This window comes from Cololabis saira, chromosome 15, assembly GCF_033807715.1.
Source record: "Cololabis saira isolate AMF1-May2022 chromosome 15, fColSai1.1, whole genome shotgun sequence".
In the NCBI taxonomy this organism is placed as follows: domain Eukaryota; kingdom Metazoa; phylum Chordata; class Actinopteri; order Beloniformes; family Belonidae; genus Cololabis; species Cololabis saira.
In genome coordinates this window covers 18,513,938-18,535,099 of record NC_084601.1, presented here as the reverse complement: position 1 = coordinate 18,535,099, position 21,162 = coordinate 18,513,938, and the positions used below count along the sequence as shown (strand labels likewise).

Sequence of the window (21,162 nt, the reverse complement as noted above, 5' to 3'; positions counted from 1 at the left end):
GGCAAGATTTGTAGCAAAAGGTTACAGCCAGAAGATGGGAATTGATTATGGTGAAACTTTTTCCCCAACAGCAAACCTGACAAGCGTGAGGTTTATTACTGCAGAAGGCAGCACAGGAGAATCTGTTACTAACAGATGGATGTTAAAACGGCTTACTTACACGCTCCCATCGATTACGAAATCTACACCGATCAACCAGAGGGTTATGAAACGAGGGGAAAGTAACTCTGGTATATTGCACTACTGAAGATATGGCCGCAGACATCATGACCAAACCTGTCACTAAGTTCAAACTGAAAAGGTTTGCAGGTATTATGTTTGGTGTTTGAATAAGTGGAAGAGGTCCATATCTGTATTTGTGTTTTTGTTTTTATTGTGTGGAAATTGTTTTGTTTAGATTTCAGCAACCTGAGTACAAGTGGGGGTGTTAAGAATCATCTTTTATGTGTGTACTCAGTTGATAAAGTGTAATTGATGCAGTGTTTTATTTGTACCACTGTGAGGTACCAGTGTACAGGCCAAGGGCTCATGCTGCGTCATCACGTGGGTCACGCACAGACAAGACGCGCTCCTGTTCTGCGCAGTTGTTCTGAGTTCACGACATAAGAAGGTTGTATTATTACCAGTGGTGGAAAGTAACGAATTACATTTACTCACGTTACTGTAATTGAGTACTTTTTATGAGTAATTTGTAATTTTCTAAGTAGTTTTCGAAATATGTAATTTTTACTTTTACTCGAGTACATTTTGACCCAAGTATTTTACTTCGCTACATTTGAACCCCCTCACGTTACTGAGTACAAAATTACTTTTGTACTTTTACTCGAGTACATTTTTAGATGAGTACTTTTACTTTTACTTTGAGTAGAATTTAAGCAAAGTAAAGATACTTTTACTAAATTACAATTTTTCAGTACTTTTTCCACCTCTGATTATTACGAGTGTCTTAATAAATATGCCAGAGCGGCTGAAGACAATTTTTGCCTCCGTCAATTTTTGCCTCCGAGTTCAACGCTGGTGAAGCTGCAAAGCTCAACATTGATCCATCAAGATAATTGTGTGTTAAACTATAGTGCTAAATTTAAACACAATTTAGATTATGTTCAGATTTGCAAAAAGCAAAAAAAGTTCTTTGTAGATGAGAGAAGACAGGAGGGTTGTAGTTTCGTCTGCCCGCCACTAGAGGGCGATATGTTTTGAATGGGATTGAGGACTCCTTAAACCAGCGAGCTCTCCGGCACTGAAGTTTAATGTGTCGGTATTTCATATAAATAATAAAAAAGATAAACATATATCATGGCTCAGGACATGACTCTGCTGTGGTGCACCGGCTCTGCTCCTTGCTGGCGGGTGATGATCGTCCTGGAGGAGAAGAAGCTGCAAGGTTACAACCAAAAACTGCTGTCCTTTGAAAACATGGAGCACAAATCCCAGCAGGTGTTGGACATGAATCCTCGAGGACAGGTAGGGAGCAGATCAGGTCTAGCTGGACCTCTCATGTCCCGTTTTCTCAAGTCACGCACATGCAGGGCAGGCACAAGTTGATGCCAAAATTTAAAAAAAAAAAAAGCAGTGCAGTGTTGCTGTTTGTCTGCAGCTGCAAACATGCTTACTTCACAAACTTCACAAAAGGGACAGAAAACTATTAGATACGCATGCATTTTGGCTTTCATAGTGTTTAATCAAGCATGTTATTCCTGTTGCACGACGTTATATAAGTAAAGGTTTTTGCAGACCACCACCCCTGCCAACAGCAGTTAATCTCCCCCTGCAGGACAGCAGCAGTCCCTGCAGAAACTGTTTTGAAAAGCTAATCCATTAAGACCCAAGAGCACAACCCACAAGGGTGTGTTACAACCAAAAACGTAATAACGGCCAATAACGTAATAACTGCCAATAATGTAATAATTTTGGCCATTTCAAATGTAATAAAGCCAATAGTGTAATAATGTGCCAATAATGTAATAAAAAAAAAGTTTTATTACATTATTGGCACATTATTACACTATTGGTTGTAACAATCCCGACCCCCCCTCTATATCGGATGAACCTGCTTGTATAGCTGATGAACCTGGCTTTCTGTTTCAAACTGAAGCTAATTCTGATAAACAGTCTATGGCTAACCCTTTGGTTGACAATGACATTGAGGATGCTGGAAATGAGCTGGGAGGCCAATACCTGCCTCCAGAGATTTTATCAAGAATTATTGAATTTGCTTTAATTCAAGATATGTCCATGCTGGGGACATTTAATCGGGTCTCACACTTATTCCAGGCACTATCGGCACCATTTCATCCCAACCTCTATATCAGAGAAACACTTGAGGAGAGCCTAGAACTAGAGAAAGAAGATGACTGTTCTATTAGTGTTATGAAGCTGTACAGGCTGCTGGACGCAACAGTGGTCTGAGCACAAGAATAAAGGAGTTGTTTAGCAAGGACAGCCGATGGATGAAAGCCTGGATAGTCCTTACTCATCTGACTTTCGGGCAGTACAAAATCAAAGACATATACTGGAAGAAGTAATGCCAGTTGTCTGTTATGATTCCTCCTTTGTCAACTTTTTTAAGTTTTTTTTTCATAGCTCTCTATGATAAAGCAGCTGTGTAGATTTTTGTATTGCTCCATATTTTGTGAATATGAGTGAAAGCTACTTTTCATTTGAGAAGGAACAGTTTTAATTTAATTTTGATTGTTCATGTTCTATCCTGTGTATTGTACATTGCAGTTCAGATTTTGGGATTGGAAATAAATAATAATGCAAGTCCAGGAAAATATATGGTGAATTCATTTGACACCTCAACACCCTCAACGAGACACTGATTTTATGGTATATGCATGGTGCACATGAAAAATTGCCATCCACTCCATATGTCCATCCACTAACTGCCCAAAAACTGCAAAAAAAAACCTTTATTTCCAAGAGCTGCTGTCATATTCATGTGTTATTACATTATCGGCACCAGTTATTACATTTTGAAAGGTTTTTTTTAATACCGGGCCAATAACGTAATAACCAGCCAATAATGTAATGCCTTATTACATTATCGGCAAAAAGTTATTACGTTATTGGCTCAAAAGTTTTATTACATTATTGGCACATTATTACACTATTGGCTTTATTACATTTGGAATGGCCAAAATTATTACGTTATTGGCAGTTATTACGTTATTGGCCGTTATTACGTTTTTGGTTGTAACAGGGTGCATTAACATTCCAGTACAAGACACCCCAGGACACCCCCAGATGTTCCCCATCCTGTCATGACTGCTCATTTTTCAACTCTAAAATAGGAAACATCCACAACCAGCTTGCAACCTCCTCCGCCTCTCCAAAATATTGTCCACCATGAAGTCATCTACCTCCCCTCCTGAACCCCATACCCTCTGACACCATCAACACCTCCCTTAGCTGTGTTACTGTCCCCACACATCTTACGCCTGCTGCCATCACCCCTCTCCTTAAAAAACCTAGTCTTGACTCTGACGACCCCAACAATTTCAGTTCCATCTCCAACCTCACATTCATCTCAGATCTACTGGAAAGAGCCATCGCAACTCATCTGAAGACTTACCTCTTCTCCAAGAACATATATAGACATTTTCAAATTGGATCCCGCTAATATCGCTGGAAGATGACCGCAGGGGCGAAAATCCCGGTGGGGACAGGGGGGACCCCCCCATTAGTAAAGTTGCCCCCCCGTAGAATACTTTGAGACACATCACGCCATCCTCCCTCAGCTTCACTGCCTTCCCATAAAACAACCACCTCACTACCTACAAAGCCTACATTTACCAACAAATGAAAAAAAATGAAAATGACCATAGGGGACAGAGTCTTTGCCCTATCCTCTGGGACTCCATCCCCCTGGCCATCCGTAACTCTGATTCACTGCCATCTTTCAAAAGTCTTCTCAAAACCCATCTCTTCAACATCACTTACAACAACTGACGAATCATTTTCCACCCTTTTGAGTATCTGTACATGTTTGTATGCATGTATGTACTGTACTTATTGTCCATTTGTATCCTTTTTGCTTTGTGTTTTTGGGTACCTAGAAAGGTGCTATATAAACGTATGTATTATTATGGGCATGCCAGTAGTGGGAGCCCATTTTGCATAAGCCAAACACAAGCCAAACAAAAAACCACCCCGTATTCCAAGACACCCCAGGGTGTTTATGGCATAGCCCCACTCTGATATGGAAGAAAAAAAAATCAACAACGAAAAAAAAATGCTCAAAAAAACAAGTTCGCACAGGCGATATATTAGTATCCAGGATCGGTTTCCCTTTTCTTCCACTTATTATTCCAAACGTTTTTTCGTCCATTAATGCGGCCCGAACCGTAACATGCACCCAGGCATGGCATATATCAATACGTGCATTTCCATCATACCTCAATGGGCATTCCGTAGAAAGTGTTACTGTGGCAACACTAGACGCCAAAAAGCGGAAAAATTGCAAATATTTGTTTGTAATTTGCAAGGTTGTACTTTATCGTAGAGACATCATTCAAACGTTCGAAGACTTGGGACGATTGAGACTAAAACATATTTAAGCCTCATTATTCTAGTTATTACGGTTTTTGAGATATGGAACTTAGATATTTATGAAAATTTTCAAAGACTCGGTATGCTGTGGACTTCAACATTAATGCCTCATTAAGCTGAGAGAAATGTAACCTCAAAATACAGGCCAAATGGCCCTATTCATTCCTATGGGGCCTGTTATCATTGCGACACAAATCGTTTCATTCCTTTGGGGCAGGGGTCACCAATCCTGGTCCTCGAGGGCCGGTGTCCTGCATGTTTTAGATGTTTCCCTGCTTTAACACACCTGATTCTAATTAATCATCGTCATCAGCTTGTCATCCAGGGCTGCACAATTCTGTTAATGACACAGTCACTTGTATCATGGTGCAATGAAGCAGGGAAACATCTAAAACCTGCAGGGACACCGGCCCTCGAGGACCAGAATTGGTGACCCCTGCTATAGGGGGATAGGAATGAAAGCAATACAACCAGAACCACCTCAGACAAAACTACAACAACCCCGAACACAACCAGAACCACCATTAACCACCCCGCCTGAACACAACCAGAAGGACATCAGACAGAACCAACAACCCTGAATCACACCCACTGTGAAGCAGGAGGTGGGGTTCATTAACCACCTCAAACACAACCAGAATCACCTCAGACAGAACCATTACCACCTCGAAAACACACCCAGACACCAACCTGAACACAATCAGAAGCGTTGGGATTCATGAGTGCGATGTAGTTTAATTATCTTTTTTTTTTCCCAGTTTCCCTCCTTCAAACATGGGAACAACATTGTGAACGAGTCTTATGCAGCTTGTTTTTACCTGGAGGTAAAGAAGCCAGTCCATCAGCTTACAAAATTACTTTTAAATACTCCAAGACTATTTTCAACATAAAAAAAGAAGTTCAAATATTATTATTTTTTTCAATATAATACTTTCAGAGCCAGTTCAAGTCTCAGGGAAGCAGATTGATCCCAGACGGGCCGGCAGAGCAAGCACTGATGTACCAACGCATGTTTGAGGGTCTCACGTTCTACGATAAACTCGGTAAGACAAATACAAACTAGTGGTTGTAATTGTGCATATATAAAAAAAAAAAGGAATATTTAAATAATAGATGGGAGACAGACAGACAGATGGGAGACAGACGCGGTGATCTATTTGAAAAAATAATTTTTTTTTTATCCCACCAAGTCTAATCTGGAGGCCAAACCAAAAACACCGCTCTGTAAACGGGCTGGAAAGCGGCCTTTTAACACCAGCCCAGGGGGCCTCGTGTACAAGGAGTGTGGCACACAAAAACGTGTGTACGCCACTTTTCACGTTCACGGTCAGATGTTCAAAAAAGTGAAATGAACTTAAAAGGTTGCGGTCCTTTGGGCACACATTAAGTCTGGTGTACGCACATTTTTAAGGTTTTGTCCGTTGGTGACACTCCCTGGCGATGCAGTGAAGTCCAAAATATGAGGAAAAGTGACATCAACAATAAGTTCACGACCACATGTGAAGGACACGACAGTCCCCACATCGTCAAATAAATTACAGTCGAACTGCAACAATCTCACAATGGTCTGAAAAAAATAAAGGTAGGTGCAAAATGATGTAACCAACAAATCCCAATGGCAGCCTTGGCTCTGTTAGAGGACACTGCTAACGGATGGATTTGGAGGGAGCAGGTCTTCAGCGACCACACTGACCTGCGGGTCCAGGATGAAGACTGGATCATCAGCCGGTTTAGGTCACCAAGAGGATCCTTCTGGATCGTTGACCTGAACTGGACTCAGCGACACTCTGGTTCAGACCAACATGAACCTTTCACCAGGAGCTGCTGACAGGTCAGACATCTCTCTGTCGCTATGATGACTGTATGGGACGACAAATCGTTATAAAAGCCAGATTATTAAAATATCCCATAACTGTGTCTGAACAGACGAACAATAAAATAGTCTACAATTTGCAGTGACGAACCGGTTACCTAAATATTTGTTTTGTTTTTTTAAGATAAAACTAACATGTCACTGGTACGAGCTGATGTGACTTATTCAGCTTTATATGCTTTATATTACTCAGCATTATATGAATAATGTTTTTATTGAACGTTTAGGCTACTTTCAGAGTCATATGTCAAGTAGGGGCTGCAGGCCTCCAAAAAGTGTTTCTCCTGGTGATGGAGGCCGGTCTCTCCTCCTGCGACTGCAACACTCCAATTTGCAGCGATTTTGTTCTTTATTTCTCATGTTTGCACCTCGATATAATTCCATCCATCCATCCATTATCTATACCCGCTTTATCCTTTTCAGGGTCACGGGGGTCTGCTGGAGCCTATCCCAGCTATTTTCAGGTGAGAGGCAGGGGTTACACCCTGGACAGGTCACCAGTCCATCACACGGCCACATATAAACACACAAACCATGCACACTCACGCTCACACACCTATGGGCAATTTATAATCATCAATTAACCTAATATGCATGTTTTTGGACCTCGATATAATCACTTTTTTTTTTCATTTTATCACTTGCTTTTGCAAGTACCTTGTTTGGATGAGTTTTTCGTGGAGTGTCGTGCTCCCGTGTCCACGTTCAATTTCACGTTGGTTGTGATATTCAAATGAAACGTGCGTGGATTTAGGCATACGCAGAGTTCTGAATTTTGCGTACGCAAGATTTCCACGTAAGGATTCATGACAAAATCCACGCACTCTTTGTACGCGAGGCCCCAGTTGTACTCAATTTGGCAGGCAAGCCATCCACCTGCTACCTGAAAGAGAAGAACATAACAGAGACACCTAGGGGACTGGAGGGGCCCGTCATTTCAGCATAATCCTGAAATGTTCTACTCTGTCATTTATTTTTTTTTTATTTTGATCTAAGATTTTTGAGTATAAAACATTCAATAAATGTTAAGAAACCAAGACTAAAGTGTTCACACCCACAAATATTTTCATTTTATTGGGATCTTGTATGGTGGAGCGTTACTGTGGAGGAAAAAGTGTAGTTTTATTACTTATCAGTATAAATATTTAAACATCATTATAACACAGAGATGATTAAAGATACACCCGATGTATCCTGCACTAGTGGTTGGTTGATCATTAGTCTTTTGAAGGTCTTCAAAGTCATTTCACAATTAAAACTGATTGTGTAGATGAATGAGCACTGTTCTCCAGGTGCAGTTATTTACTACGACTGGTTTGTCCCTGAGGGCGAGCGTCATGACTCGGCTCTGAAGAGAAACAAGGAAACCCTGACCACTGAGCTCCAACTCTGGGAGAGTTACCTGCAGAAGGTGTGCAGCCCGGCAGCTCAGACATGCACTGACTGACACAAATGCACTCAGATTAACTGTATTTGTCTATTCTTCGTGTCAAGCTGGACTCGGCCTCTCACCTGGCTGGATCGTCCTTTTCGCTGGCGGATGTGATGGTATTTCCAACTGTTGCCATTCTTTTCATATTTGGGTAAGATGAAGAGAGAAATGAGCATCTTTTTCATCTGTTTGAATCTTATTGAGGTTTCATCAGTAAACTCACTCACCATCTGACTGGAAATGTACTCATCACTTTCTGTTGTGCAGGCTTTCGGCAGAACGCTACCCTAAACTGGCAGAGTATTACGCTCTGTTAAAGGACAGACCCAGCATCAAGGCCAGCTGGCCTCCTACCTGGCTGGAGAACCCCAAGGAACAAGACACACTGAAAGACATCTAAAAAGAGAAACAGAAATTAACTAAACCTCTGGTCTTTCTTTTTTTTTTTTTTTTTAATTTGATTTCGTTTTCTGTCGTCGATCTTTCCTGACTCGTAGATTGAGAGGCAACTTTAAAAATATTTTTTTTACAGGAGCACAGTGATGTCAGAATAGTTCCTGTTGACTCACTGCAAACACAAAGCTTTGTAACCTTGTAAACTGGTGCTGAAATTATTGCATAAGCAAAACAAACATCATGTCATATTTCTAAAACAATTGTTGTGGTCTTCATTCCTACCAGGGTTCACAATTTTATAAATATGACACAGGTTCTAATGTTCTAACATTGATGGCTTTCTGGAAAATCAGTAACTGTTTTGGTTTCTATTCCTGTCACATTTCTATCAGCAGTGGTACACCCTGGATAGGTAAAACATCTCTCAACAGACCCATATGTTCTTTTTTTCTGTCTATTATTTAATTCTTTCTTGTGCCTATTCTTATTATTTCTATCCTACTTCCTTTTTTTCTGTTGAGTTAGATAAGAGAAAAGCAATTTCAGCTCTGTAAATGTGCTCTAATATGTGGCAGAACTGACAATAAAACGAACTTTGATGTTCAAAGAAAGTGACCTGCTAAAGAGGAAATCCTTTTGCTAACTTCTCATTTAGAGTATAGTACTCTTATCTTGGTTCCCACTGGCACTGGTGGTACTGCAACCACAGACGGAACATCCAATATTCCACTCACTCTGGGTTCAGCAGGTCCAGTGTCACCAGGAAATGAGTGAGCCTGGAGTCACAGCAAGACCATGTCTGTATGTGCTGTCTTGCAACAAAGAGCTTGCTGCACATTAGTGTCCAAGGCACCGTCCTCCTGTGGTTTAGGTCATACATGACAAATCTTACCCTTTCTGTGATGTTTGGTGACCACTGCTCTTCTCAGGGTCCCCTTACCTGTGGGATCCCTCAAGGATCGATTCTGGGCCCTATTCTGTTCACCCCTATATTTGCTGCCCTAGAGTACAATTATAAAAAAAAACATGGCTTGTCCTTTAACTTTTATGCTAATGATGTGCAATTATATTTGCCATTGAATATATAGTTTTATTTTTTGTGTTGGTTTTATATGCCATTTTATGTACTATTTTATAAACTATGTTTACGGTTTTAATTATCTATTATTTACTATTGTAAAGGACTATATAAATAAACTTGATTTAATGTATTGTTAGATTGTCAAAGGGAGCTGGTGGACACACGCACACGTTAGGAAAACCAACATCTGCTGCAAGATCCAAATGCATATATGTCCCCTTGACAAAGATTTGTCCAAATCAAGTCACTAACCATTAATATACATACAGTTGTAAAAAAACAAGACAAAACAAACAAAACTGATAATTACCTGAGTTGACAATGTGCAGTGTGTGAATGATACAAACTTTCAGTGTCAAAAGCGGCTGAATGTGTTCAAAGTTAGAGAGAAAGACACAAAGTCCTATACTGGCTTTGAGTTTATATAAATTAGTGTTCAATATTGCATTTCAATTCAATTCAATTTTATTTATATAGCGTCTAATACAACAAAAGTTGTCTCTAGACGCTTTCCAGAGACCCAGAACATGACCCCCGAGCAATTATTACATAAACAATGGCAGGTAAAAACTCCCCTAGTGGGAGAAAAACCTTAAGCCAAACAGTGGCAAGGAAAAACTCCCCTTTAGGAGGGAAGAAACCTTGAGCAGGACCAGGCTCATAAGGGGGGACCCTCCTGCCGAGGGCCAGACTGGTGGGTCAGGGACGGCAACAGCACAGCAGGCAGGTGGAAGCAGCAGCGGGATGACCAGGGGTGGGGACCGCAGGCCAGCACGCAGCTCCCGACGCTCCAGCCCGATCAGCAAGTCCCAGGTTAGGTTAAGGGTCGGGGAAAGGTTGAGAAGGGGCAGGGCCATTTCTTGCATGACTTTGCATTTCATGTTTGCTTTGCTGCTTTTCTGGGCCACAGCTGTATGCTGTTATGCTACTTTAATAAAATAAAGTGTGTATCACATTTATACAACTTTTTTGTGTTTCTAAAAATATATATGTTACCGTAGTGTATTAGCAACTCAGTTACCCTTTTTCTTGTTTTTAAATTAAGTGCGAATGGCACCTCTTTATGGGGATTAACTTGCAAACCTGGCAACCACAGCATCTTTTGATTCAGTGTCATCCATGAAAAAAGGCTGACCATCTTCTGTTCTTTGTGAAAAAAAATCTTCAAATTTAAATTTGATTTGGGTGTTTTGTTTATTTTAAGGCAATCGGATTAAAACGCCACTTGGGATTACTTATTTTGATGTTGCAATAAAGGCGTAACAGCATGTTTTTTTAGGAGACATGACTCAACACAAGGCCACAAATGGTTTTATATTTGTTTCTTTTTTTTAAATAAATATAAAACATTTAATGTTTTCACTCAGCTTTTAAAAACCAACAACCACACATTAATTTCTTGGAAAAAGTTAATCAGAACAATTATTCTTTTTTTTTTTAGCCTCCCTGCCCACTCAGAATCCTGCATAGATAATGAGGTTAGAGAATGGGAAGATAAAGACATGGCTCAGAGGCTGAATTTCTCATTTATTTAGCAAAATCAAAAGCTTGTTTTTAAGACATTCAAGGCCTGTGACATCCACTGCCAATCCAGGAAGCAAGAACACACGGAGGCACACGTCAAGCATCAGAACAATTATTCTAAAGAAATGTATGACACATCTGGGTCTTGCACACTCAATATCAATTTATTAAGCAGGCAAGATCTGAATATGTGAATTTCATCTGAAGACATAGTGAGGGCTGTCATGTTGTCAATGTCATGTCTTCAAGTGATTAACAGAGTGGGGAGAGCCATGTTAGGATTTCTAAGCCCTAAGATTCTGCTGTGCCACAAAGGGCAAATGTTCATCACAGAGCTGTGGCCCGACACGTCTGAGCCAGTCTGTTAAGCTCCTGAGACAGAGCTGTGACCGTATCCAGGATGCGCTGTTTGTCCTTCTCCAATAACCGAGCTTCACATCGTTGGGCAAATTTATCTGGATGCCAAAGCACTTGCTGCTTCTTTAGAGCTTTGCGAAACTCCCCCACATTTTTTCGATCCAGGCCGTGCAGCATCACATCCACCATCTCCTGAACTGTGCCTCTCGGAGCTGGCCAGGGGATGTCACTGTAGCTCAGCTTTGTGTTCTCTGATGAGGAAGAACCATTAAAAGTAGAAGCACACTTCTCATCATACTGACGTTTCCTTCCCTGCCGAGTTTCTTCCTCTTTACGTGCTGCTCGAGCCAAATACTCCTCATGTTCTCTTTGCAGCCGTTCATGCAGCTCCTTATGGCTTTCCTTTTCCTCTTCTCGCTTTTTCGACTTTTTCGATCTTGAAGACGATGCAAGTCTTTGAGCTTCAGCGTGTTTCTTTTCAAAGTACTCTTTTCTGATACGATCGGCCCAGTCTCCAAACTCTTCGTCATCGTCATCAACAGGGAGAAAATCATCAGCTGTGGACACACAATGTGGCAATGTTAAAATCAAATGAAATAAATGTAAATCAAATCCTTCAGCAGAATTTTAGAATTTACCATCATATACTCCAAAAGTTTCAGAAAATTCATCCAGGCATTCACCAAACAGCTTCTCCTGCCATTGCCTCTCGGCGTCTGCTTCTGCTGGACGGTTGGTGTTATCTGCAGTCTGGTGAAATGTATAGAGAACCGTTTTTTTTTTTTTTAAATATAAGAGAATTGAAATTAAAATCAACACAAAGCACTGAAACCATTAGATGGACAATAAGACATTAGTTGGACTTCTATTTGTGATTTTTGGTGGACATTTGGAGAATAATCATTTACTCTCTTGAGGTGTTTTGATCCCTTTTAGAAAAAGCACAATAGGGTTGATGGAAATGCCAAATGTGACTCAGATCTGAGGGAGCAAACATGTTATTCACAGGACTTATTACATGAATGCTCAGCTGTTTCTGCTTCTAGAAAGAAAACATGGTCAATACTCGCTGACATTAGAGAAGAATCACAACATAACGCTGCAGGGGGACACCAACATAATCCACTGAGCCCATCACCCCTCTTTCTCTTTCCTTTCTCAGTTATTATCATGGTATTATAAGTATATCATAACCATCATTGTTCTCCATTGTTCTTGTAGTTTGCTGTGCTGGTCTGCCCCCCCTTCCTCTTCTGTGCATGTTTGCAGGCCAAAGCTTCAGGTGCTGCATGCTGACCTGCAGTCCCCCCCTCTGACCACCTCAGTGTCTGCTGTCTACATCTGTTTATATAGTTGTCTCTGTTGTGCATCAACTAACCATTGTGTCTGTGTCTCTCCTTTCTCTGTTCTTCATTCTCTCTGTCTGTTTTCTCTTTTCCTGCTCTGCCCAGCTGGTCTCCGGCAGGAGGGCCCCCCCCTTATGATCCAGGTCCTGGTCCAGGTTTCTTCCCTCCTAAAGGGGAGTTTTTGGCTTAAGGTTTTTCTCCCAGACCGTCCATCTCCCTCTGGAGGCCCGGCACCGCCGGGCAGCCCCCACCCCCAGGCAGCACGGCGAGTCCACGCCCGGCCACCACGGCTGCCCTGCCCCAGGCCGACGCGGGAAACACGGGTGGAGTAAGTCTCGCTCCTGCCCCACACCAACTTTTTCTAACAAGAATTCTGGTTGTCAGACACAACTCTGGAGACTTCAGCTGCTATTTACCTTTGAATGTGTGGTCCAGTCCAGCAGGTCTTGTGGTGTCACTCCAGCTCTGTTTGGGGCCATTAAAGCTTCAGGACATGCTTTTTGGAGAGGCACGACCAGATCATCGTGAGCTGGGAGAAAACAGCAGTTAAAACCAAGTGTATCAACAACCATATCTGTCAAGTTTTGGATTTAAAAATACGGGAACTTTTTCGCCGCTGTCCCACCCAACCGAGGTCTTACATTTTAAGACAGATTTATGAGAAATTCAAAATAACTACCTGCCAACCACTTACAAACTACAAATATGTGCTCATAGCCTGATAGGCCGACCTTTGTTGACACTGAAATGCTGTGGACATTCCTATGTATGTAATTCCTATAATAGAGTCTAAATGAAAACACAAAAGTGAATTAAATCACACTTATTTTTTTTATATTTTCATTTTATATACCGTACACATTTATTGTCTTCAAGTGAAACATTTACATTTTCACTCATGTGGCTCTCTGGCTGACACTGACAGACATCGTCCTTCCCTTGTGTGAGACACTAAAATCACCCCATCCTGTTCCTCTTTAGGAAAGTTATTAATATCCCATTTTAGAGTTATTTATAGGAGGTCTTCGCTTTTTGGGTAGAAATGCCTTCTCTCTCGTTACATCCATCGATCTCTCTGATTTGTTTTTCCGAGTTTGTTCCCGTTGTTGCCATAGACATAAAAACGCCCCATCGAGTGCTGAGCCGTACGTCAACGCTGCCGCCAAATTGGATGTGGCAAGACTGCGCTGTAAACTAATACAAGTAAATGGACTTATTTTCATAAAGCGCCTTTCTACAAAGAAATGTACGTTTTACGTCTCATTTATTCATTCACACATGCACTAATATACTTGGGAAACAGTTAAGCACCAAATATAATATATTTAATTTTCCCAGATGGCAAAAATAAGAACTTTATTGATCCCACATAAGTGTAATTCATAACAAGGTAGTACCGAAAAACAATATATCCCTCTTCACAAAAATAAGAAAAATATAGAAACATATTTTCTCATCAACAAAGCATATTTTACATAAACATATTTTAAAATTTTCAAGTAACAAAATAACATATTTGAACCATTTTTCAGATTTCTTCAGTTCTTTTAGTGTCTGAAAATGGTTCAAATATGTTATTTTGTTATTTGAAAATTTTGTAATTTGTTTTGTTGATGAGAAAATGTTTCTCTATTTTTGTGAGGGGGATATATATTGTTTTTCGGCACTACCTTGTTCTCTATAGCTGATATAACATGAATTACTCCTATGTGGGATCAATAAAGTTCTTATTTTTGCAATCTGAGAAAATTAAATATATTATATCTGGTGCCTAACTGTTTCCCAAGTATATTATAATAAATGAGACGTAAAACCTAAATTTCTTTGTAGAAAGGCGCTTTATGAAAATAAGTTAATTTCACAGCAAGCAGCAGTTCTCGCGAGCTTAGTGACAATTCAGTTTGGAGAGGCACAATAATGCTTTTTAATTATTATTATATTATTATTATATTATAAAACGGGAAATTTACGGGAAAATACTAATGCGGGAGGACGGCGGGAAAGAGGGGTAGAATACGTTATTTTCCCTGCCAAAACGGGAGACTTGTCAGGTCTGATCAACAACTGCAGCTGTTATCAACATAGACATATATACGTGTATATGTCTATGCAGTACTTGAGTTGAAGGTGGATGAGGGGGGATGGCATCCCCCCTGAAATAAAAACGGTCCAAATCATCCCCCCTGTAAAACTGCCATCCCCCTTATGTCATTTCATCAATGAATGTGGTTTTACTGCTATTTCAACATTTAGTCATCACCAGAAAAATAACTTATTTGACAATTTTCACCTGTTTCAAGTAAATTTTCACTTGAAATAAGTAGGAAAATCTGCCAGTGGGACAAGATTTATCTTCTCATTACAAGCAAAAAAATCTTGTTCTACATGCAGAAAAGTGGCAGAAAATGTTTCTACTTATTTCAAGTGAAAATCTACTTGAAACAGGTGAAAATTGTTGTTTTTTCCAGTGATGAGTCTTGTTTTAAGTGTAATGAGATTCTTTAACTAAAATGAGACATTTTAACTAAAATGAGACATTTTAACTAGACATAGGAAAAATATTCTTAAGATTTGGAGTTTTTGCAGTGATCCATTTTACTTATCCTGTGAAGGACAGAGTCATATTGAAGTTCAGAAAAGTGTTTTTTATTGTTGTGTTTTGATGTATTTGATGTAAGCCCAGTGGATATTTCAAGCTTACAGAAGGCTGCATTTAACTGCTGCTATGTCATTCCTGCAGTATTTCTGCAGGTGTTTTGGTCACTGCTATTATTTGTAATATATTATATTATTTGTAATCAGCACAAATTATCTGTCCCCATATGGTAGAATCCACCATCCCCCCTGATGTTTTTTACAACTCGAGTACTGTGTCTATGGTTCTCAGAGCCTGGTTCTCCTCACCAGTCCGTCCGTGTTTGAGCACCCTGCCCGCCGCTACGTGCAGCGCCGTGTCCCCGCTGCGGTTCCTCCGGAGCACGTCGGCCCCGTGTTTGAGCAGCAGCCGCAGCACCGCGTCGTCCCCCAGGGAGCAGGCCAGGTGCAGCGGGCTCCTCTGCCTCTTCCCCCGGGAGAAGTTCACGTCCAGCTCTCGGTGCTTCCGCAGGTACGACTTCAGCTTCAGGAGACTGCCTTCCTCCACGTACCTCCACACGCGGGCCTGCCGGTGGGACACCATGCTGGCCCTGGAGTAGTAGCAGTAACACGAGTTACAGAACACGGTTGTTTTATCAAGAAGCAGCTCAGAAGATGATCAACAACATCGGCTACACTTCCGCCGGCCTTGGTCCGTGTGGACAACAACTCCGATAATGCAACGGGATGCGCACTTTAGTTCCATGGGTAGATTTTGTTATTTTCTTTTCTATCCGCTAGGTGTCAGTATTGATTACCCCCCAAATAAACCCTCAGCGTTCCATTTGTCATCGGAAGTGGGGATTTCCCAGTTCCTAGTCGGAATTTTCAACTGGAACGCCCCTCGAAGTGGGATTTCCCACTGGGAAATTTGGGAGAGTCTTCATTAATAATGTCTGTTTTTGTACATTTGAATTTATTCTTATATGGAGAACATATTGACGAGGTACTTTTTGAGTGATTTTAATTACAGTTCTAGTTTTTGTAGTACTTTGTTGTTGCACTTAATTGTTGCTGTTACACTTCAAATTGTTGTTGCACATTGCTGTTGCAGTTTATTTAAAACCAAAAATAAAGTAGACAACGTGTTTACAGTAAATGGTTTATAAATGATCTATTTAGTAATTTTGTTTTTTTTAGTAGGCCTAAACTGTAGATGACACTCAGTATTACACTTATGATGCTTTCCATTTGTCCTCGGAAGTGGGGATTTCCCAGTTCCAGTCGGAATTTTCAACTGGAACGCCCCTCTTAGTGGGATTTCCCACTGGGAAAGTGGGAGAGTCTTCACCACCCCGAGTTCACATTCCAAGATGGCTGCCCCGGTTGTAAACAGTAGAAGAGAGCTCTGTAAAAATTCGTAGCACTTCATTCTAGTTTTGGTCACACTAAATCAGTCGTATACAAGTATTGTTCGGCATATATATGCTCCTATAGTGTAATTTACAATTTTCATGTGGTATATGCGAACTACAAACTTGTATACCTACTTTGTAACTGGAACGCTGATAACTCGGCTGTGACGTCATTCCTAGTTCCGAGTTCCGACTTCCGAGGTAAATGGAACGCAACATTGTATGCATGCAATCTTTTTTGCGTTCCTGTCTTTTCGCACAATAATAATAATAATAATCCTCCTCCTCCTACTACTACTACTAGTAATAATAATAATGATAGTAATAATAATCCTCCTACAACTACTACTACTATTAGTAGTTATAATAATAATAATAATAATAATAATAATAATAATAATAATAATAATAAAACACACACACACACACAAAATTAATTACATCAACCTATATCGACCCGGAGATTGCTAAAATTATGTTTCTCAGTTGCCAAAACCAGACCAGAAGATTTTATTATTGACTTCCATAGAGGAAATTCAGGTATCACAACCTCTCAAGAAGGCAAATGCACACAAGAAGACAGACGATATATATATAAAGAATTTAGAAATACACGAAATAACAAGAGTTTATTAAATATATAATCAGCAGAAAAGAAATAAGAAATTAGGTGTCATAAGATGACTGTCCTTCATTCTTTTCTTTTTTTCTAACATGCTACCAGTCCAGACTATATAGTGTTAATTTGATGCTTAAGTGAATGTTTTAAAAAACCTGATCAAATGTGCAGGACGAAATATATTTTATGTTAATGATGTGTAGCAGTGAACTTTAACCTGAATTTTGGCTTTGTATTTTGAGATTCGGGGTGGTGCAAAACACAGTCTATCATGGACATCTTGTGTATAAAGACCTAAAACTTTGGATTACAAGTCAATTAATTTCAAAATGTACAAAAAGCTACAATAGTAGTTTGTTTGAAAGTGGTAAAGGGTCAAAAGCATTATTTGTTAAAACATCAAGATAATTGTGTGTTAAACTATAGTGCTAAATTTAAACACAATTTAGATTATATTCAGATTTGCAAAAAGCAAAAAAGTTCTTTGTAGATGAGAGAAGTTCAGTCCAGTGATCTCTAATGAAATTCTAATGAACTTTCCGGATTGCAGACAGAAGGGTTGTAGTTTCGTCTGCCCGCCACTAGAGGGCGATATGTTTTGAATGAGATTGAGGACTCCTTAAACCAGCGAGCTCTCCGGCACTGAAGTCTTCTCACAGTTTAATGTGTGTCGGTATTTCATATACATAATAAAAAAGATAAACATATATCATGGCTCAGGACATGACTCTGCTGTGGGGCTCCGGCTCTGCTCCTTGCTGGCGGGTGATGATCGTCCTGGAGGAGAAGAAGCTGCAAGGTTACAACCAAAAACTGCTGTCCTTTGAAAACATGGAACACAAATCCCAGCAGGTGTTGGACATGAATCCTCGAGGACAGGTAGGGAGCAGATCAGGTCTGGCTGGACCTCTCATGTCCCGTTTTCTCAAGTCACGCAGGCACAAGTCTATGGCAAAATTAAAAAAAAAAAAAAAAAAAAGTAGTGCAGTTTTGTTCATTTCTGCAGCTGCAAACACGCTTACTTCACAAACTTCACAAAAGGGACAGAAAAGCATTAGATACGCATGCATTTTGGCTTTCATAGTGTTTAATCAAGCATGTTATTCCTGTTGCACGACGTTATATAAGTAAAGGTTTTTGCAGACCACCACCCCTGCCAACAGCAGTTAATCTCCCCCTGCAGGACAGCAGCAGTCCCTGCAGAAACTGTTTTGAAAACCTAATCCACTAAGACCCAAGAGCACAACCCACAATGATGCATTAATATTCCAGTACAAGACACCCCAGGACACCCCCAGATGTTCCCCATCATGGCTGCTCAGGTTGGGATTTGACGGCAAAACTGGAGACCTACCCTGCAAGAGATATTTGGTTGTGATGCGATGGTTAATCAGAGTATATCAAGAGGACTGCCAGACACGATGACAAGCACCATACCTCCTTTTAAAAGTCATGGTCTGTTTATTAACCACTGTGCTGCAAATTCTGCAAGAACAGGGTTGAAAAGGGGGAAAAAAACAACACAAAAATAAAAGCCTCCAGTTTGACTGCATGTGACGATAAAAGGTTTTCACTGAAACATTAATCCCAAACTTGACTACTTTCAAGTTTCCATGTCCTTTTTTACAATCTCCTTCTGCTACTTGTTAATGAAATAGAAAGGTTGTAGAAATGGACAAAATGAAGAAAAAACTTGATTGCTTATGATTATGAAAATGTAAAAGCACCGGGTAAATTGTTCAAATATCACACTGTAATATTTACAGCTGAAAGCAACAAACGGTTACCAGAGAAATTTTAAGCAAATGGTTTGAACAAATGATATTTGTTAAGAAATTGAAATGAATTGGTAAAAAAAAATGCAGAGACGGGTAAAGGCAGTCTTCCAACCATAGAGGAGAAGAGTTGTGCTTAGAGAGGAGCTCTTGATCCGATCTGAGGGTACAAAGTATCTGGGAACCACTGACATATGGCACAACATTTGGTTTTAACATCTCCCATGGCACAGACGTTTACCCAATTTTATTGTAATGATTCAGAATAACTGAGTACTCCATGTAGTTTAATTATCTTTTTTTTTCCCAGCTTCCCTCCTTCAAACACGGGAACAACATCGTGAACGAGTCTTATGCAGCCTGTTTTTACCTGGAGGTAAAGAAGCCAGTCCATCAGCTAAAGATTCCTATTCAAAAATACTTTTCAATACACCAAGACTATTTTCAACATAAAAAAGAGTTATATTTTATAACTTATTATTTTTTTCAATATAATACTTTCAGAGCCAGTTCAAGTCTCAGGGAAGCAAATTGATCCCAGACGGGCCGGCAGAGCAAGCACTGATGTACCAACGCATGTTTGAGGGTCTCGCGTTCTACGAAAAACTCAGTAAGAAAAACACAAACTGGTGGTTGTAATTGTGCATATATAAAGAGAAAATACGAATATTGTTTTCTGTTGAATTTGATATTGTTTTCTTTATTTTAATCTAAGATTTTTCAGTATAAAACATTCAATACATGTTAAGAACCAAGACTAAACTGATCATACACACATAAATATTTTCACTATGTTGGAGCGTTACTGTTGATGAAAAAGTGTAGTTTTGTTAATTTTAATTATGAAATTACTTCAATGACCTCCAAAAGACTAATGATCAGCCAGGATATGTTGGTGTATCTCTAATCATCTCTGTGTTATAATAATGTTTAAAAACTGATTGTGTAGCTGAATGAGCACCACAACTGATGAAGCAGTAATTTGTGTCTTAATATTTGTTTCTGTCTGTTCTCCAGATGCAGTTATCTACTACAACTGGTTCATCCCTGAGGACGAGCGTCATGACTCGGCTCTGAAGAGAAACAAGGAAACCCTGACCACTGAGCTCCAACTCTGGGAGAGTTACCTGCAGAAGGTGTGCAGCCCAGCAGCTCAGACATGCACTGACTGACACAAATGCACTCAGACTAACTGTATTTGTCTATTCTTCGTGTCAAGCTGGGCTCGGCCTCTCACCTGGCTGGATCGTCCTTTTCACTGGCGGATGTGTTGGTATTTCCAACTGTTGCCAATCTTTTCAGATTTGGGTAAGATGAGGAGAGAAAAGAGCATCTTTTTCTCCTGTTTGAATCTTATTGAGGTTTCATCAGTAAACTCACTCACCATCTGACTGGAAATGTACTCAACACTTTCTGTTGTGCAGGCTTTCAGCAGAACGCTACCCTAAACTGGCAGAGTATTACGCTCTGTTAAAGGACAGACCCAGCATCAAGGCCAGCTGGCCTCCTCACTGGCTGGAGAACCCCAAGGGACAAGACACACTGAAAGACATCTAAACACAGAAACTAACAAACCATAACAACATGTACATGGTTTCATTGAAAAAACATCTGGTGGAAGTGTTTCTTTTTTTTCTTTGTCTTCCTGACTCGCAGATTGAGAGGCAAGTTTAAAAATAGTTTTTTTACAGGAGCACAGTGATGTCAGAATAGTTCCTGTTGACTCACTGCAAACACAAAGCTTTGTAACCTTGTAAACTGGTGCTGAAATGATTGCATAAGCAAAACAAATATCAAATATGAAGGTGTTCCAAGTCTGAGAGTAAATAGTAAAAATGTTGGTGTTGTCTTTGAGGTCATGGTTCCGAAATGAGTTTGCTCTGCACACATGCCCAGTGTTGTAATGACTGCATAAATCAGTGTTAATACTCCATTCCCTCCATTGTTTAGCATCTCATGTGTGATTCTGCTGTACGCTCTTTATGACACTTTAATAAAAGAGGGTGAGCATCGCTTTTACAGAAGTGTTTTTTTATATTCCTGCAACTGTTGATCCTGCACAACTTAGCTGAGCCATTTACCGACAATTTAAAAACCATTTACTATTTTATTTGGGATCAAAATACAGCCTCAACTCCCAAAAAGTTGGGACACAAATGTCAACAAAAACGGAAAGCGCTGGTTTGCCAATCTCCTAAACCCATGATTTATTCCCAATA

General features: G+C 40.1%; 3 protein-coding genes across 3 annotated transcripts; 2 read left to right on the top strand and 1 right to left on the bottom strand.

The window, feature by feature from the left end:
- The first annotated feature begins 1,250 nt into the window (after window positions 1–1,250).
- LOC133460451 (glutathione S-transferase A-like) lies at window positions 1,251–8,282 on the top strand. Its single transcript, XM_061741004.1, has 6 exons — window positions 1,251–1,464; window positions 5,310–5,375; window positions 5,489–5,594; window positions 7,717–7,835; window positions 7,919–8,007; window positions 8,124–8,282. The coding sequence occupies exons 1-6, from the start codon at window positions 1,297–1,299 to the stop codon at window positions 8,254–8,256; spliced, it is 681 nt and encodes a 226-aa protein (XP_061596988.1). The 5' UTR covers window positions 1,251–1,296; the 3' UTR covers window positions 8,257–8,282.
- A 2,852-nt stretch (window positions 8,283–11,134) lies between these two features.
- LOC133461149 (NF-kappa-B inhibitor-like protein 1) lies at window positions 11,135–15,837 on the bottom strand. The gene is made up of 4 exons (XM_061741933.1): window positions 15,465–15,837; window positions 12,977–13,089; window positions 11,853–11,964; window positions 11,135–11,771 (listed from the first exon to the last, which is right to left on the bottom strand). The coding sequence occupies exons 1-4, from the start codon at window positions 15,736–15,738 to the stop codon at window positions 11,185–11,187; spliced, it is 1,086 nt and encodes a 361-aa protein (XP_061597917.1). The 5' UTR covers window positions 15,739–15,837; the 3' UTR covers window positions 11,135–11,184.
- A 2,003-nt stretch (window positions 15,838–17,840) lies between these two features.
- LOC133460450 (glutathione S-transferase A-like) lies at window positions 17,841–20,967 on the top strand. The gene is made up of 6 exons (XM_061741003.1): window positions 17,841–18,047; window positions 19,254–19,319; window positions 19,448–19,553; window positions 19,961–20,079; window positions 20,163–20,251; window positions 20,368–20,967. Exons 1-6 carry the CDS (start codon window positions 17,880–17,882, stop codon window positions 20,498–20,500), a joined length of 681 nt encoding a protein of 226 aa, XP_061596987.1. The 5' UTR covers window positions 17,841–17,879; the 3' UTR covers window positions 20,501–20,967.
- Window positions 20,968–21,162: the final 195 nt, after the last annotated feature.